The 14,396-nt window shown below is 55.4% G+C and overlaps 7 protein-coding genes across 7 annotated transcripts; 5 read left to right on the top strand and 2 right to left on the bottom strand.

The window, feature by feature from the left end:
• Positions 1 to 391: 391 nt before the first annotated feature.
• BDV59DRAFT_191547 (cytochrome P450) lies at positions 392 to 2,096 on the top strand (the record flags this gene model as incomplete). Its single annotated transcript, XM_073691915.1, has 4 exons — positions 392 to 445; positions 498 to 1,616; positions 1,696 to 1,859; positions 1,934 to 2,096. The coding sequence occupies 4 exons, from the start codon at positions 392 to 394 to the stop codon at positions 2,094 to 2,096; spliced, it is 1,500 nt and encodes a 499-aa protein (XP_073550357.1).
• A 384-nt stretch (positions 2,097 to 2,480) lies between these two features.
• On the top strand, positions 2,481 to 3,667 carry BDV59DRAFT_141715 (uncharacterized protein). Its single transcript, XM_073687184.1, has 2 exons — positions 2,481 to 2,722; positions 2,771 to 3,667. Exons 1-2 carry the CDS (start codon positions 2,584 to 2,586, stop codon positions 3,382 to 3,384), a joined length of 753 nt encoding a protein of 250 aa, XP_073550358.1. The 5' UTR covers positions 2,481 to 2,583; the 3' UTR covers positions 3,385 to 3,667.
• A 733-nt stretch (positions 3,668 to 4,400) lies between these two features.
• BDV59DRAFT_211259 (putative GAJ protein) lies at positions 4,401 to 7,116 on the top strand (the record flags this gene model as incomplete). The annotated part of the gene is made up of 6 exons (XM_073695765.1): positions 4,401 to 4,517; positions 4,566 to 4,771; positions 4,820 to 4,986; positions 5,039 to 5,827; positions 5,888 to 6,063; positions 6,463 to 7,116. The coding sequence occupies 6 exons, from the start codon at positions 4,401 to 4,403 to the stop codon at positions 7,114 to 7,116; spliced, it is 2,109 nt and encodes a 702-aa protein (XP_073550359.1).
• Positions 7,117 to 7,312: 196 nt separating this feature from the next.
• On the top strand, positions 7,313 to 10,130 carry rim8 (pH response protein PalF). The gene is made up of 2 exons (XM_073688771.1): positions 7,313 to 8,141; positions 8,194 to 10,130. Exons 1-2 carry the CDS (start codon positions 7,683 to 7,685, stop codon positions 10,012 to 10,014), a joined length of 2,280 nt encoding a protein of 759 aa, XP_073550360.1. The 5' UTR covers positions 7,313 to 7,682; the 3' UTR covers positions 10,015 to 10,130.
• Positions 10,131 to 10,266: 136 nt separating this feature from the next.
• On the top strand, positions 10,267 to 11,482 carry BDV59DRAFT_172791 (putative secretory component protein shr3). The gene is made up of 2 exons (XM_073688772.1): positions 10,267 to 10,333; positions 10,399 to 11,482. The coding sequence occupies exons 1-2, from the start codon at positions 10,288 to 10,290 to the stop codon at positions 10,962 to 10,964; spliced, it is 612 nt and encodes a 203-aa protein (XP_073550361.1). The 5' UTR covers positions 10,267 to 10,287; the 3' UTR covers positions 10,965 to 11,482.
• BDV59DRAFT_172794 (uncharacterized protein) lies at positions 11,405 to 12,476 on the bottom strand. Its single transcript, XM_073688773.1, has one exon. It carries the CDS (start codon positions 12,403 to 12,405, stop codon positions 11,614 to 11,616), a length of 792 nt encoding a protein of 263 aa, XP_073550362.1. The 5' UTR covers positions 12,406 to 12,476; the 3' UTR covers positions 11,405 to 11,613.
• Positions 12,477 to 12,760: 284 nt separating this feature from the next.
• On the bottom strand, positions 12,761 to 14,050 carry BDV59DRAFT_172795 (uncharacterized protein). The gene is made up of 2 exons (XM_073688774.1): positions 13,964 to 14,050; positions 12,761 to 13,892 (listed from the first exon to the last, which is right to left on the bottom strand). The coding sequence occupies exon 2, from the start codon at positions 13,678 to 13,680 to the stop codon at positions 12,970 to 12,972; it is 711 nt and encodes a 236-aa protein (XP_073550363.1). The 5' UTR covers positions 13,681 to 13,892; positions 13,964 to 14,050; the 3' UTR covers positions 12,761 to 12,969.
• Between the last annotated feature and the right edge of the window lie 346 nt (positions 14,051 to 14,396).

The following is a 14,396-nucleotide window of genomic DNA, read 5'->3' on the forward strand; positions in this document are numbered from 1 at the left end:
ATGACCGTTCTGGCCGTGGCCCGGTAATGAATGAAGATCTCTGCACAACTAACAACGGGAAGTCTAAATTCCCCGCCTCAAGACCCACCAGCAATCACCCGATAGGAATTCCTCCATCTCAAGCTCAACATGCCATACTCCGTATGGATATTTGACACCGCAAAGTCATTCCGCTGAAGGTTGACATTGATAAGTGGGCCGGCAGATATGTAGTCGCTATGCCGTTTCATTTCTGCATAGCTATTATGTCTGAAAGTGAATCCCTGGGGGAGCTGGGGTATATGTACCTTGAATTTTCCTTTGACTATTAGGTACTGTTTTTTTCTTATCATCTTCTTATAAAGAGAATCCCACGCTGCCATCCGCATTCGCGTATAGAAGTCCGCAAGAAATGCTTCTTGTCGACCACATTTCGCAGCATTATATTGCTGTCATCGCTGCCTCGGTAAGCCGTTTTTTGAACCAAGTTAGACACCAAAGTTAAATCAAAAGTATAGGTGATATTTAGCATCACGACTAAATGCATCTATGAGCTCTTCATAAACCCCCTCGCTCGATTCCCAGGCCCAAAACATGCAGCTATATCTCGGATTCCGAACCTGTATCATACCTTTAAAGGAGATCTAGTTGACTGGATCACGGAGTTGCATACGATTTACGGCAATACCGTCCGCGTAGCTCCCAGTGAGTTGAGCTACTCGGCTCCTGATGCATGGAAAGGAATCTACGGCCACGCGACCGCTGGCAAGAAGACAACAGAAAAGGATACTCGATTCTACGGACCTTCATTTAACGGCGCTCCAGATATCATACGTGCCCTTGGCCCTGACCACTCCCGCTTCCGTCGCAACTTCTCACATGCCTTTTCCGAAAAGGCGCTCCGTGAGCAGCAGTCACTGATAAGCCATTATGTTGACATGCTGGTTGCCAAGCTACACAATCTTGCGCGGGAACACCCGCAAAAGCCAGTTGAAATTGTTCGCCTCTACAATCTAACCACGTTCGACATCATGGGAGACTTGACTTTCGGTGACTCCCTAGACCTACTAGCCGGAACCGGTGATGATAGTTGGGTTACGGCGATATTCCTGAGCATGAAAACCAATGCCCTACGCCGACTCGGACGTTACTACCCCTGGACTGCATTCTTTTCTCAGAGAATTATTCCCCATTCACTGAAAGACAAAGCCGTCACACATTTCAAGGCGTGCCAGGAGCGCGTGGATAAGCGCATTGACCCGGCACGAGACATTCATAGGCCTGATATCTGGGGCATTGTGATGGATCAGAAGGAGCATCTTCGTCTAAGCCATGCCGAGATGTATGCCAATTCGCAGGTTTTCATGGTTGCCGGTACTGAAACAACGGCAACTGCCTTGAGCGGGTTGACGTATCATCTCCTCATGAACCCGGAGAAAATGGCCAAGATTGTTTGTGAAATCCGAAGTGCATTTCAGAAGGACTCTGATATCGAACTTGGAAGACTGGTGCAGATGAAGTACTTGAACGCGTGTATTGAGGAGGGGCTTCGCATTTACCCCCCTGTTCCAGTTGGATTGCCTCGAGTCACTCCGGATGAGGGCACCATGGTCTGTGGGGAAGATATCCCCGGCAAGGTGAGTTTCATACTGGATGCTCAATACGTGTTGGTCTTTGACTTATAATAAAAACATCCTAACTGTGCTAAACGAATAGACTGCGCTTTCAGTCAACCAGTGGGCGACTTATCACGACCCCCAGAATTTCAAACGGCCTAATGAATTTATCCCGGAGCGATGGATTAGTGATGAATTTTCCAGCGACAACAAGGCAGCTCTTCAGCCATTTTCATTTGGGCCAAGAAACTGCCTAGGAAAGAAGTAGGATCTCTCTATCCCGCCGTACTGCAAGGATGTTATCTAAATTCCGAGGCTAATTGTTTTGCTTTGTTTAGTTTGGCATACAGTGAGCTTCGTCTTATTCTTGCCAAAGTCCTATATCACTTTGACCTTAGCCTTGCTCCCGAATCTGTGGGTTGGGATAAGCAGAAGACCTTTTTCCTGTGGGAGAAGCGTAAGTTGATGGTTCATGTGGAAGCAAGAGAAGAAGCTGTGTAAGCAGGGCAATAAATTGCGCGCATACCTAGGTATTGCAACACACTTTACTTGGGTTTCTCTTGCTGAGCAAGTCAATTGTTACTATTTGTAGTGGACGAGGATTTTATACTCCTTGTTCTACTTTAGCCTCACCTTTAGTATACTGCAAGTATGGTGTTTGATGCTGGTCTGTGAATTGACCCGACCCCAAACATTAGTGTCATACATAGAGATTCTCGTGTCAACAATATGTGTCGACAAAGTATATTTCCCACATGAGTTAACAGAGAGAATGAATAACTGCCCTCTGGGTGTAAGATGGCCCCTACCGTAAACGGAAGGCGGTGACCGCGGAGCTTTTTGAGCATCACAACTTCATCTTTCTCGAATCCCCATAGAGTTGATCATCGCTACTCACCTGTTAGACGCTAACACGCAGGATGCTAGCCGCCTGCCAGAGGAGACTCCCGGGCTTTTGGAATCCATTTAGTTACACCCCGGGATCACCATGTCCCACGCTAAATCCCTCGCCTTGAGCCAGAATACTTTTCTTCCGGCTCCTGATGACGAAAAGGTCCAGTGGCCGGTCGATGATATCTCTGGAAGGAGACAGAAACGGCATGCGAGCGTTTACGATGCTGTAGCTGGTGGGTTCTGTGTTGCGTGTTCCGTCGAGCCGAACTGATAGATTCCAGGCCGGGTAAACGCCCATGGCTTCTTGCCGTCGGCATCGTATGCGTCTAGATACCGGGATACTACGTCTTCGAACTTTCGCCCTGTACGTCCGGAAGAAGTGCTATTCCGTCGGCAGAAAGCTCCGGTTCGCTACGAAGAAAATGACTTCTACTTTGCCCATGAGGCTCTCCCGTCCGACCGCCCTTTACCCAGTTCCGACCTGTTGGAAGCGATCCATGCCTACTCAGCGGATTTTTACGATAATGCGACCTGGGATCGCGGCTGCGATGACCACTATAGTATGGATGAGACTGCTTTGATTGCCACGGGAATTCTACTCGAGGAGATGGCGCGCGAATCTTTGGGCGAAACCGGTGACTTGGTTCTCGTCGAGGGAGAGGAAATTCGGATGGACGAGGTCGAGGTCCTTCAAAATGGCCGCCGAGTGGGCCGGAAGAGGTCTAATACTGGCCGGAGTAGTGTTCTTACCAGCTCCGGTGATGAACGGGACAGTGTCGAGAAGGGGAGGAGGAGGAAGAAGAAGAAGACGAAGCAGAAGCGATCAAAAAAGCGCCGATTGGCTCCCGAGGCCACGCCAACGGATATTGACACCGAGGCGGAAGTGAATCGATGATATTAATCTGAACCCTCCCTCACCAGACGTGGCGCACTTGGCTCCAGCCCGAGACGAACCCTATGGCTACCGGAACGTGCAGCCGTAGACGCCTCCTTCTGTGTCAAGGAGTGTCCTGAATGCTTATCACCTGTGCAAACCAATGCCCTTGTCTTTGTACGACAGTGGCGGGATAAATGTCAAATTGCGGCCCCTAAATCCCACGACGAGATTACTCGAGCGCTGCAGGGACAGCGCCGCCGCCGATCTCATCCTTAGCGGTCGAATGATCTCGACCTCTGGTCAGGCGATGCCTGTCGCCGTCCAATGCGTGGCGGACGCCATTCCTCGGCAAGCCTGGCCTAATATAAACCCAGGATCTATGCGGCGCCCTTAGGGCCTTGGCCCGTTCCGTATGGGGACTAGACGGGTACTCAACCGCAGCCCTTCCACCCCAGACTATCGTCTCCGCGTTCAGACTGGCTGGTTCTGCTCCCCCCGGACTGATCCTGCGACCTTTCTTGAATGCGCCACCCTTTTTTATATTACTCCGTCTTTCAATTAGCCTGAATTCGTCTTCCAATTTTCTACCCCGGTTCGCGAAACCAGCCTTGGCATCTGTTTGGGTAAAATGTGTTGTGTATTGTGGAGTGCATTGTCGGACAGGTGGGCATGTGTATGGTCCGATGGTTCGACCTTGGTTCTTGGGAAGGAGGATTTACCCTGTGCTTATCTGGAGACTGAAACCAGATGGGTCCATCATGCCCTGATAGGAAATTCTCCATGACGATATTTCCCGCGTAGGCATGGTTTAGCCGTATCAGACAGCAATGGGTGTAGTAGCATTGGGGCCGGGAGGAGTCACTCTGCTGGGACAGGATCAATGGGTGGGAGAATCGCCGGGTGAAAACTGTCTTGGGTGCTTTTTAAGATCATCCGTCCCACCTGCGACGATCGTTTGCTCTTGATATCCTAGATTTTATGTCAAGCGAGCGTCTGTCGATAGGCAGAGAGGATTATCACACGCGGTGTTCGCCATGCCTTCGTCCTCTACGTTTGAACTTGCCGGCCGGCAGTTCCCCAAGGTGACATGGTATAAGGATCCTGGGATGAGAAAGACCTATATCTGTCTGATGATGGTTGTTCTGACTGCAGTATGTTTCGTTCACGAGTGAGGGAACGGACCCGGCTGATATCTTCAGGCAACGAACGGTTATGACGGATCGATGATGAATGGGTTGCAGACCCTTGTCCACTGGCAGGAATACTTCAACCACCCGGACGGCTCGCTGCTGGGTATCCTTAACGCAATTATGTCCCTTGGATCGCTTGCGGCATTGCCTGCGGTGCCGTATACGGCCGACTACTTGGGACGGAGAATGGGCATCTTGATTGGCTGTCTCATCATGTAGGTGCTGGCCTTCAATGATATCCTACATCATGCTGATCAGGTCAGGATCTTGGGTGTTATTCTCCAAAGTATCAGTGCCAACTACGGCATGTTCCTCGCCGCGCGGTTCCTGATTGGATTCGGTGTTGCCATTGCTCATGGAGCTTCTCCGTTGCTGGTCACCGAGTTGGTGCACACCCAACACCGTGCGGTCTTTACTACCATCTACAACAGTAAGCAATATTATGCGCTGTGTTTGAACTGACAGCTAACGCGGCGTGACAGCTACGTGGTATTTCGGCGCGATTGTCGCCGCCTGGTTGACGTTCGGAACCAACAACATTGACAATAACTGGTCGTGGAGAGCGCCGACGATTGTGCAGGCGGCGCCGTCTGTTCTCCAGGTGATTTTCATCTGGTTTGTACCCGAGTCGCCTCGGTTCCTCATCTACAAGGGCAAGAATGAGCAGGCGTTGAAGGTACTGGCCGACTGCCACGCAAATGGGGACCAAGAGGACGAGGTGGTCCAGCTGGAGATGCACGAGATCAAGGAGACGATCCGGCTGGAGAAGGAGTTCGAGAGCAACAGCTGGCTGGAGCTGGTACGCACCAAGGGCAACCGACACCGTCTGATTATTTGCGTCACGGCGGGACTCTTCTCGCAGTGGTCCGGCAACGGCCTGGTGTCGTACTATATCGCGAAGATCTTGACTTCGATTGGGTACACCAGCTCGGTGCAGCAGAACCTGATCAACGGGTGTCTGCAGATCCTGAACCTCATTGTGGCGCTGACGATGTGCTTCTTTGTGGACAAAATCGGCCGCCGAAAGCTGTTCCTGGTCTCGACGGCCGGCATGCTGGTGGCGTTTATTGTCTGGACCATCTGCTCGGCGCGGTTCGCCATCGCGGGGAACCACGACGCGGCCAACGCTGTCGTTGCGATGATCTACCTGTACTATGTGTTCTACAACATCGCCTGGTCCGGTCTCCTGGTGGGATACACGGTGGAGATTCTCCCGTATAGTATCCGCGCGAAGGGGATGACGATGATGTGGCTTTGCATTGACGCTGCTTGTGAGTTGTTTGTTCAGAGTTTGGGGGTGTAGCTGAGCGCCCTGTGCTGACCGTCTGCAGTGTTCTTCAACCAGTATATTAACCCGATTGCGCTGGAGCACCTGGGATGGAAGTACTATATTTTCTACTGCGTGTGGCTGGGGGTGGAGCTGACGGTGGTGTGGTTCTTTTACATTGAGACGCGGAATACGCCGCTGGAGGAGATTGCAAAGTACTTTGACGGGGAGAATGCGATGGTAGGAGGAGTTGCGGGCACGGAGAAGGCACGGGAGTTGAGCCACACGCTGCATATTGAGGAGGGATCGTGATGTTGGATAAAATGTGGTAGATGTCGATATTGATACGGTTGTAGGAGTATAAAGTTCTGCCTGAGGATGCAACAGGAGACTGACTTCATTGTTTACTCACTTTCTTCAACCCAACTCACCTTCTCCATCCCACCCATGGACATGAATTGAGAATTCAACAATTCGACCATAGACAAGCGACACGGAGTAATTAATTCTTTGGGACTCGTCTAATTGACTCACCGAGTATCTGAGTTTACACTAAAACACTACCATGGTGCGGCCTTTCCCCGCCCAGTCACCTGGAGCAAATGGACAAGGATGCGAAAACTAACCGGAATGCCACAGCCGCCCAAGCTCAGTCGCGACGCCAGACAAGCTTTGATCGTCTCCCACTTGCGTGCGAGTGGCACTTGTCACACGCTCAAGGAGTTGGAGAAGACACTGCCGGCGGTAGCGTCGATGAACGCGATGCAAGTGAAGGAATACATCCAGGAGCTGGTGGACGAGAACGTGATCCGGAGCGAGAAGATCGGTAGCGGCAATTGGTACTGGTGCTTTGGGGCAGACGAGCGTCAGCAGCACGAGAATCAGCAGGCACAGATGCAGCGGGAGGTGGAGCGGGTACGGGGGCGCTGGGAGGGGGTGGTGGGGGAGGTCCAGGCACGGCGGCGGCTTCAGGAACAGGAGGACCGGCCGGCCGACGGCGAAGAACGAGAACGAGAGGGATTGGAGCGGCGACGGGAGGCGGTGGGAGAGGAATGTCGGCGTCTTCGGACGAAGCTGCAGGGATGCCAGACCACGCCGGGCATGACGGTGGCGAGGATGCGGCGACAGACAGCGGAGAACCGAGAAGCGACTCAGCGCTGGACGGAGAACGTGTACGTGTTGGAAGGGTATCTGACCCAGTTGGCTGGAGGGGATCGAGGGATTGTTCGGGCAGTGCAGGCGGAGTGTTATGGGGAGGAGTATGAGGAGGGAGGACTGCGGGAGATTTTCTAATCTATCGATTTTTCTATTGTTATTATGATAGTACTGTAGTAATAGTATTATAATATCCTGCGATTATTGTACTCGTACAAGTATTCTATTCATCTATCAAGTGGAGACTAAGAAGCTTGACCGGCGGCACGCGAAATCCGGTGACTCTCCGCTTATCACTTTCTCTCTCTCTCGCTCGCTCTCTCTACCTCTCTCTTCTACACCTCTCTCTTCTCTACTCTACCTCCTCCTCCTCCTCTTCTCTCTCTCTCTCTCTCCACTCAACTCCCCTCTACATCCATCTCTCTTCTCCTCTCTACTCCCATCGCCTCTCCCTCTTCTCTCCGACTATGACGCCTCCCTCCTAATCCTCTGCGACTCCCTACCTCTCCGTCATCGAGGATTCTCGCCATCCATTCCTCTCGCCTCATTCCGCCTCCTTCCGACTCTTCGATCTACCCCTTGCTTCATATCTCTTCTTCCCTCGTGCTCTCCTTCGCCTCCCACTGATTGATGAACCCCCTCTTCCAGTTCCCCGTCACATCCCTCCCATCTTGTATGGATCAACCGCGGTGTGGCTGTGGGTCATGTCCGTCAACTCTCTCTCTCAACCCTCCTCCTCGCTGCTTGGTCGGAATCGCATCTTGTCCCGGTTTCGCTCCCAACTCGGTCAGCGCAATCGCAGCATCACCGATTTCTACATCGAACCCGACGATCCCTGGCGTTCCTACTTCCCCGGCGACACCATCAAGGGTACCGTCGTCCTGACCGTCGTCCGTCCCGTTCGCATCACCCATCTCGTCGTCAGCCTCCATGGCTGTGTCAAGGTCTTCAAGAATACCGTGCCGTCCGGTGAGGTCGCCCCCGACTTGGGCTTCCTCGGCCCTGGTCGCGGCCGGAGGGGCGCGGAGTACTTGGGCAATGGATTGGCCACGCTGTTCGAGGACGAGGTCGTCCTCTGCGGCGACGGTCGTCTCAAGGAGGGGATCTACAAGTTCCGCTTCGAAATGTCCTTTCCTCCGTATGCGCTTCCCAGCAGCATCAGCGTGCGTCTCCCCTCCCCTTTCCGAGGTCATGGTCGTATCTAACCCCACCCAGTTCGAACGAGGCACCATCTCCTATATGCTTACGTCCACCCTAACCAAACCTACCACCATTAACCCCACCCTCTCCTGCCGACGACGCGTCAATCTGTTGGAAAACATCGATATCGCTCCCTTTCCCGCCCCCAAAGCCCGCGTCGTCACCCTCGAACCAGTCTCCAAACGCTCGAAATCCAAAGCAAAGGGCAAGTCGGTGTCCTCCGAGGCCGGTCCGGATTCCGCCTCCCTAGGAACATCGGTCAACGGCGCCACCCCCGACCATCGTCCCCCCCTCAGTCCGGCCCCCAGCAATGTCAGCTCCTCCAGCCACCTCAGCAACAGCAGCCAGAGTTTCCAGGTCGCCAGCGACCCCAGCTCGTCCACCAGCACGGGGATGCGAAATAGCGAAGCGCGGAGCATCACCCCCTCCCTGGGGGACAAGACCATCACAGCCAAAGCGGAAGTGTTGCGCGCGGGCGTGCTGCCGGGGGATACGTTACCGATCGTCGTCACCATCAACCATTGCAAGCAGGTGCGCAGTGCGCACGGCATCATCGTTACCCTATATCGCCAGGGGCGCATCGACCTCCACCCGTCGATCCCGATCGGACGGCCGACGGATGGCAAGAAGCCGGTCTACGAGGATATCTATCCTCGCTCCCGGACAGGTCTGGGGGGCCTCACGATCGGCACCAGTCGCACCAGTAGCGTCTTCCGGAAAGACTTGACCCAGACATTTGCGCCATTGGTCGTCGACCCGGCCAGTCTCACCGCTGTCGTCAAGACGTCGATCCGCATCCCCGAAGATGCCTTCCCGACCATCACGCGCACCCCGGGCAGCATGATCAACTTCCGGTATTACGTTGAGGTGGTGGTCGACCTGCGCGGCAAGCTCACCTCGCCCGAGAGGTTCCGACCGCGCTTCAACATGGTCTCGTCCGGGAGTAACTTCTCTCCCAGCGGCCAGGTGCTGAACCCACCGGATACCAGCTCGAACTCGATCACGGCCAACTGGGCCGGCAACATCCTGGACACCGATCAGATTCGGCGCGAGAAGGGGGTGGTCGCGGTGGCCTTCGAGGTGGTGATCGGCACCCGGGACTCGCATCGCCGGGGTAATCGCGTCGAACGCACGGCCTCCACCGCGGCCGCGTCCGACGCGCCGTCGTCGAGCGAAGCTCCTGTCCTCGACGGGGAGAACAACTGGGCCCCCGAGTCGGGTGTGCCGTCGGGTGTGCCGCCGCGTGTCGACGGGGAGCATTACGCGCCAGACGACTACGGATTCCACCAGGATCCATATTATTCGGAGTACGCGGACGACGCGCAGCAGCCGTACCAGTCCCTGGGGGAGATGGTGTCCGCGCCGCAGGTGGAGGAGCCTGTCGACGAGAAGGCACGTCTCCGACAGGCGGAGCAGACGCTACTCCCCAGTCAGCCGCCGGACGAGGCCATCGCAGGCCCCTCCACGGAGATGGTCATGCCCACGGCCCCGGTGCTCCCGGAAGACGACCACCTGCAGGACTACCAGCATGTGCCGTCCCCGACGCAGAACGGCATTCCGCCGGCGGTGATGTCGGCGGAGTCGGTGCAGACGGTGGTGCCGGGCACCAGCGCTGACATGCTTGGGGAGTCGTCCACGGCGCCGGTCGACGACAAACAGGAGCTGGAGCGCCAGCGACTGATGATGGAGGCGAGCGCGCCGGACGAGACGAATGGTCACACGCACGATGAGTCCGGCGCCGGGCCGAGTGCGCCGATGTTCCATGACGACGATGACCACCAGCTGGTCGGGGGGACGGCGCATGGCGATGAGGCATTACCGCGGTATCAGCGATAGGCGTTGGGATGTTGGCTTGGGGCGTTATTGGTTGCATCGGGAGATACCATTGCATACGTGGAGTAAATCCGTACAGTGTTAATATCTTATACATGATTATACATGATTATACATGACGATACTATCTTATACAATCTTACCTCACTCTTATCGGGTCATCCATCTGTATGCTTACGTAAGAGTCTTGGCTCGTGTCGACTTCAACTTCCTCCATCTTCCCCTGAATCTCTCTCTCTCTCTTTCGCTTATATCCCTCAGTCTATCAGTTTCAGCATGGCTTTCCGCAACGGGTCGTTCGCGACCTTCCTCATTGTGTGCCGTACGTCTGCTCTCCATCTCCACCTGCCTCTCCCTCCACTTGACGGTGACCGCTGACCTCCGCAGCCACCAGCTTCTTCCTCGGCATCATCTTCTCGCTCTTCCCGTACGACTATCCGATCCTGTGGTCGACCAAGCCGACGCCGATCTCGCACTATGACTACCTCGAGGCGCACCTGCAGTTCCTGCACGCGTCGCCGCCGCTGATTCCCCGCATCCTGCACATCGTGATCTTCCTGGGGCTGGCGGGGCTGATCTCCAAGCTGTACCGCCCCAGCGAGAGCAACATGCTCTTCGACGGCGCGTCGCTGGTGCTCTACATGTGCGGCATCACGGTGTACATCGCCAACATCGTCAAGGGCCTGCGGCTGGTCTCGGAGGGCAAATACGGGAACGACCTGGCCACGGCTCCGGAGGACGTCGACCAGATCCTCGGTCGCGAGGACTCGCTCAAGGTGCTCTCCGCCAGCAATACCATCTTGGCGCTGGTGCTGGTGGGCGTGTTGGTGCTGCAGGCTGGCCAGTGGTATGCCGAGCGGAAGGACGCGCAGGAGTGGGAGAGTCTCAATAAGTCCGCGGGTGCGGGTGCGGGTGCGTCCTCGTCCAAGGCCGGGAAGAAGAAGAATAACTGATGCGGGATGTTGTGGTTTGATGGTTGGCGAGGGAGGCCGTGTCCTGTTGCTGTCTTGTGGTATATAGTATGACTTATGTGTGGAGTACAGTAACCCTACCTTAGCTTAACCCGCGCTACGTGGCCTTGAATGCAAACGAACGAGAACGAAGAAAAGGATGACAGTACAGTCAGTATGTATGTCGGTTGAGTCTATATACACGTCGCTGGGATATCATAATCATAGAAATACGTAAGACATAAGCACTGTCCGCAATCCAGTCCACCCCATCCGCTACTGCAGCGTCTCGGGCGCAAACGAAAACGGACTCCGCGGCAGATCCGGCGACCGCGGACTCAACGCCTTGGCGAACAGTTCCTCGCCCGAGTCGGCGCTCGACGTGCGCGCAATCCCGCTCATCGACGCGAACCCGCTCGCCTGCGCCTGCGCCGACGCCGATGCCGACTCCTGCTGCGCCTGCAGCGACTCGGGCGGGTAGTGCGCCACCGTCCGGGGTTGTTGTTGCTGCTGCTGCTGCTGTTCCTTCTGGGGGTGCTGGCCCGAGACGGGGTCGGAGGGCGCGACGCGGTGGAACGAGTTGAACGAGGAGACGGCCATGTCGGGGGACTGCGGGGAGAGGAAATGCGATTGGCCTGGTATCTCTGGTTAGCTATGAACCTTCGATACATAGGGAGCGGGGGATGTTACCGTCGGTTGACAGCCCCGTCTGCAGCTTCAGTCCCTTCAGCTTCTCACCGAGCTTGCCGCCACTGGTAGGGGACACGGGGGTAGCCGGGCCCATGGGGTAATTGGGGTCTTGTCGCGAGGGGTTGTTGTTGTTATGGCTGTGATTGCTGTTATTGGAGTGGGGGGGATCCAGACCGAAGTTCGACTCGATCCACTCCTTCTCCTGCAGGGCCATATGCAAGGCGATCCCCTCGACGTTATTGCGACACTCGTCGCGGATCTCCTGGTCGAGGCTCTGCAGACGCTTCTTGGCCCAGATGGTGTGCAGGACACCCTTTTTGCCGGCGGCGCGGCCAGTGGCGCCGAGCTCCGGGGGGAAGATGGCGGGGAGGGGGTTTAGCTGGAGGGAGTTTTCGGGGGTGGACGCGGGGGGAGGAGGAGAAGAGGTGGTGCGGGCGTAGGAGAGCGTCACGACGGGAGGGATGGGGGCATGCGGTGGCAGGAGGAAGTAGACGCGCCGGGTGTTTTCGCTGGTGCGTTCGTCGGCGGGCAGAACGGCCTGTTTGCCTTCCCAGGAGACGTGCCAGGAGCCGGGACCGGCCGTGGACGGGGGGATCGGGAGGTCATGGTCGTGCCATTCGATCATGAGGATCTTGGTGCCATCGTTGGCTTTCCCAGCCTCGAACTCGAAGCGGGCGAGGGCGGAGATGGCGAGGGATTTGTCTTTGCCGCGGGGGGTGTCGAGGAAGTCGGAGTCGGGGGTAAAGGGGAACATGCTGGTGGAGTGGAGTGGAGTGGTGGAGGTGAGGATCGAGGGGATGGAGAGAAGTAGAAGGAGTAGGAGAGATGGAAAGAAGATGAAAGAGTTGATTGAGGGGTCGTGGGTTCTAATTATAGATCTTGGCGGGGTCAATATCTACGTATTTACTATATCTACTCCGGAGTATACCTCTCTACCCTACATCTATCACGTATATCCAGGTATACTACGTACATTCACGCATATATATACAGTATCATATAGAGACTTAATATACACATACACATCCACACTATACACCTGGATTATTGAAGTCCAGTGTGATGAAGCTGCAGCATCCCCATCCAATCACACCCCTTCTCTAAGCGCCGACTCATCACTCAGCTGCATACGTACTCCGTATCTCAGTATTACTCTCGTATTTGGTCGTCATTATCATAAAGTTAGTTACCCAGGTAGAAACAAAGGAGATCCCTCGAAATGACTGTTATCCCAGATCCAAACCAGACCAGACCAGACCGAACTATACCAATCCCAGATAAACCAAAGCCAACGCCAAACTCCATCCGTCCATCCCCCTCACCCCTCCTTCGATTCATGCTGCACCTTTCTTCGCTTCCCCTTGGGCGGATCCTCCAGCTCCGTTCGTTTATACGTCACCGTATGCGTAACCACATGTCGCACACTGAGCCGTCCATTCGCACTGCGCGGCCCATCCAGATACCGCAGCTGCCAGTCGGACGGGGAATACGGCGACCGGATAGTCGTGGCGCTGCGCGGGGACGCCGATATAGTAGGGGAGTAGGGCGGCGGCGGCGGAATCCGCAGCGATCGCAGATTACGGACGTCTCGTCGAGGACGAGACCCCGCCCAGGGAGCCGGCGGTGGTAAGGACGCCGTGGCCGATCGAATCGAGCTGTCTGGGTTGAAGGTGAAGGTGCTGCTGATGGCGCTGGTGGGCTGTGAAGTGGGCGAGTATGCCGGGGGCTTCTTGTTGCCGCTGTTGTTGCCGCTGTTGCTGCCGCTGCTGCCGTTATTGCTGCTGCTGCGGGTCCCATCAAAGTTGAGCTTGCTAAAGTCCACGCTGGCACTGTTGGGACTGGCAAACACAGGCGTCAGAGCCTTGAGAAACTCCGTGTAGGCGGCCGGCGGCGTGATGGGGGTCGACAGAGCATCTTCGTTCTTGACGTTGTCGGAGAGACTGGAGCTGCCGCCGCTCTGCAGCTCTGACGGGAAGGTCATGGTTTTGGGAGTTTGGAGGGGATGCAGAACGGGCTTCCGAGACGGCATTTTGGCGGTTGAAGTATATACCCGATGAACTAGACGAACCAGATGAACAAGTACAAGGTGTAGATCGGTAGCCGTCGAGAAACCGCGCAGCAACAAAGACCAAGACTTGGACGAACTCTTGGGATTTAAAATAAGATCAGGAAAAAAAAAAGAAACGAGAGGATTTATGTCAGGCCAGGAGGGTTGATACGGTATGAAACACGTATGGGCCGCTGTTTGAGTTAGCAAGGATCTAGGGCTTCACTTGACTCTGCAGCCCATCACGAATCAGAACACGGCTTACCGGATGGTGGACTGTGATAGATCTGCGGATCCTGTCTGCCTGAAACAAAGGGTTCACAATGGAGAAGCCTCTGGAGGGGAGAAGCCTCTAGAGGAGAAATCTGCTCGAGGGCGGTTGACGGCGCTCTTTATACCCATCGCCGTGGGCATCAATCAGGATTGTCGCGCGCCAACTGAATCAAGCCCTTCGCCATTCCACAGATCATCACACCCTCCGTCTTATCACAAACTGACTGCCCCCCACCCCTGACCATCACCGGCCCAGGGAATTTGCCCTTCCTGGTTCGTCCAACGTTAACGCGCACGGCCTTGCCCATGGCCTAGTGGCGGCTCGCCCGCGACCCTCCTCCTGCGGAGTTGTCGCTTAGATGCGTGGTCTCTGTTGGATCCGCCCAATCCATTGTGTCTCTCGTTGGCTGTTGGCTCGTTGGACC

Source organism: Aspergillus ambiguus (assembly GCF_047715705.1).
Source record: "Aspergillus ambiguus strain CBS 117.58 unplaced genomic scaffold BDV59scaffold_6, whole genome shotgun sequence".
Lineage (NCBI taxonomy): Eukaryota > Fungi > Ascomycota > Eurotiomycetes > Eurotiales > Aspergillaceae > Aspergillus > Aspergillus ambiguus.

Excerpts from the sequence above, each read along its gene's own strand:
- BDV59DRAFT_172795 (XM_073688774.1), bottom strand. The coding sequence starts at position 13,680 with ATGCCGTCTCGGAAGCCCGTTCTGCATCCCCTCCAAACTCCCAAAACC.
- BDV59DRAFT_172791 (XM_073688772.1), top strand. The coding sequence starts at position 10,288 with ATGGCTTTCCGCAACGGGTCGTTCGCGACCTTCCTCATTGTGTGCC. Across the intron at positions 10,334-10,398 it reads GACCTTCCTCATTGTGTGCC|CCACCAGCTTCTTCCTCGGC; the intron begins GTACGTCTGCTC and ends TGACCTCCGCAG.
- BDV59DRAFT_141715 (XM_073687184.1), top strand. The coding sequence starts at position 2,584 with ATGTCCCACGCTAAATCCCTCGCCTTGAGCCAGAATACTTTTCTTCCG. Across the intron at positions 2,723-2,770 it reads CGTTTACGATGCTGTAGCTG|GCCGGGTAAACGCCCATGGC; the intron begins GTGGGTTCTGTG and ends GATAGATTCCAG.
- rim8 (XM_073688771.1), top strand. The coding sequence starts at position 7,683 with ATGTCCGTCAACTCTCTCTCTCAACCCTCCTCCTCGCTGCTTGGTCGG. Across the intron at positions 8,142-8,193 it reads CGCTTCCCAGCAGCATCAGC|TTCGAACGAGGCACCATCTC; the intron begins GTGCGTCTCCCC and ends AACCCCACCCAG.
- BDV59DRAFT_172794 (XM_073688773.1), bottom strand. The coding sequence starts at position 12,405 with ATGTTCCCCTTTACCCCCGACTCCGACTTCCTCGACACCCCCCGCGGC.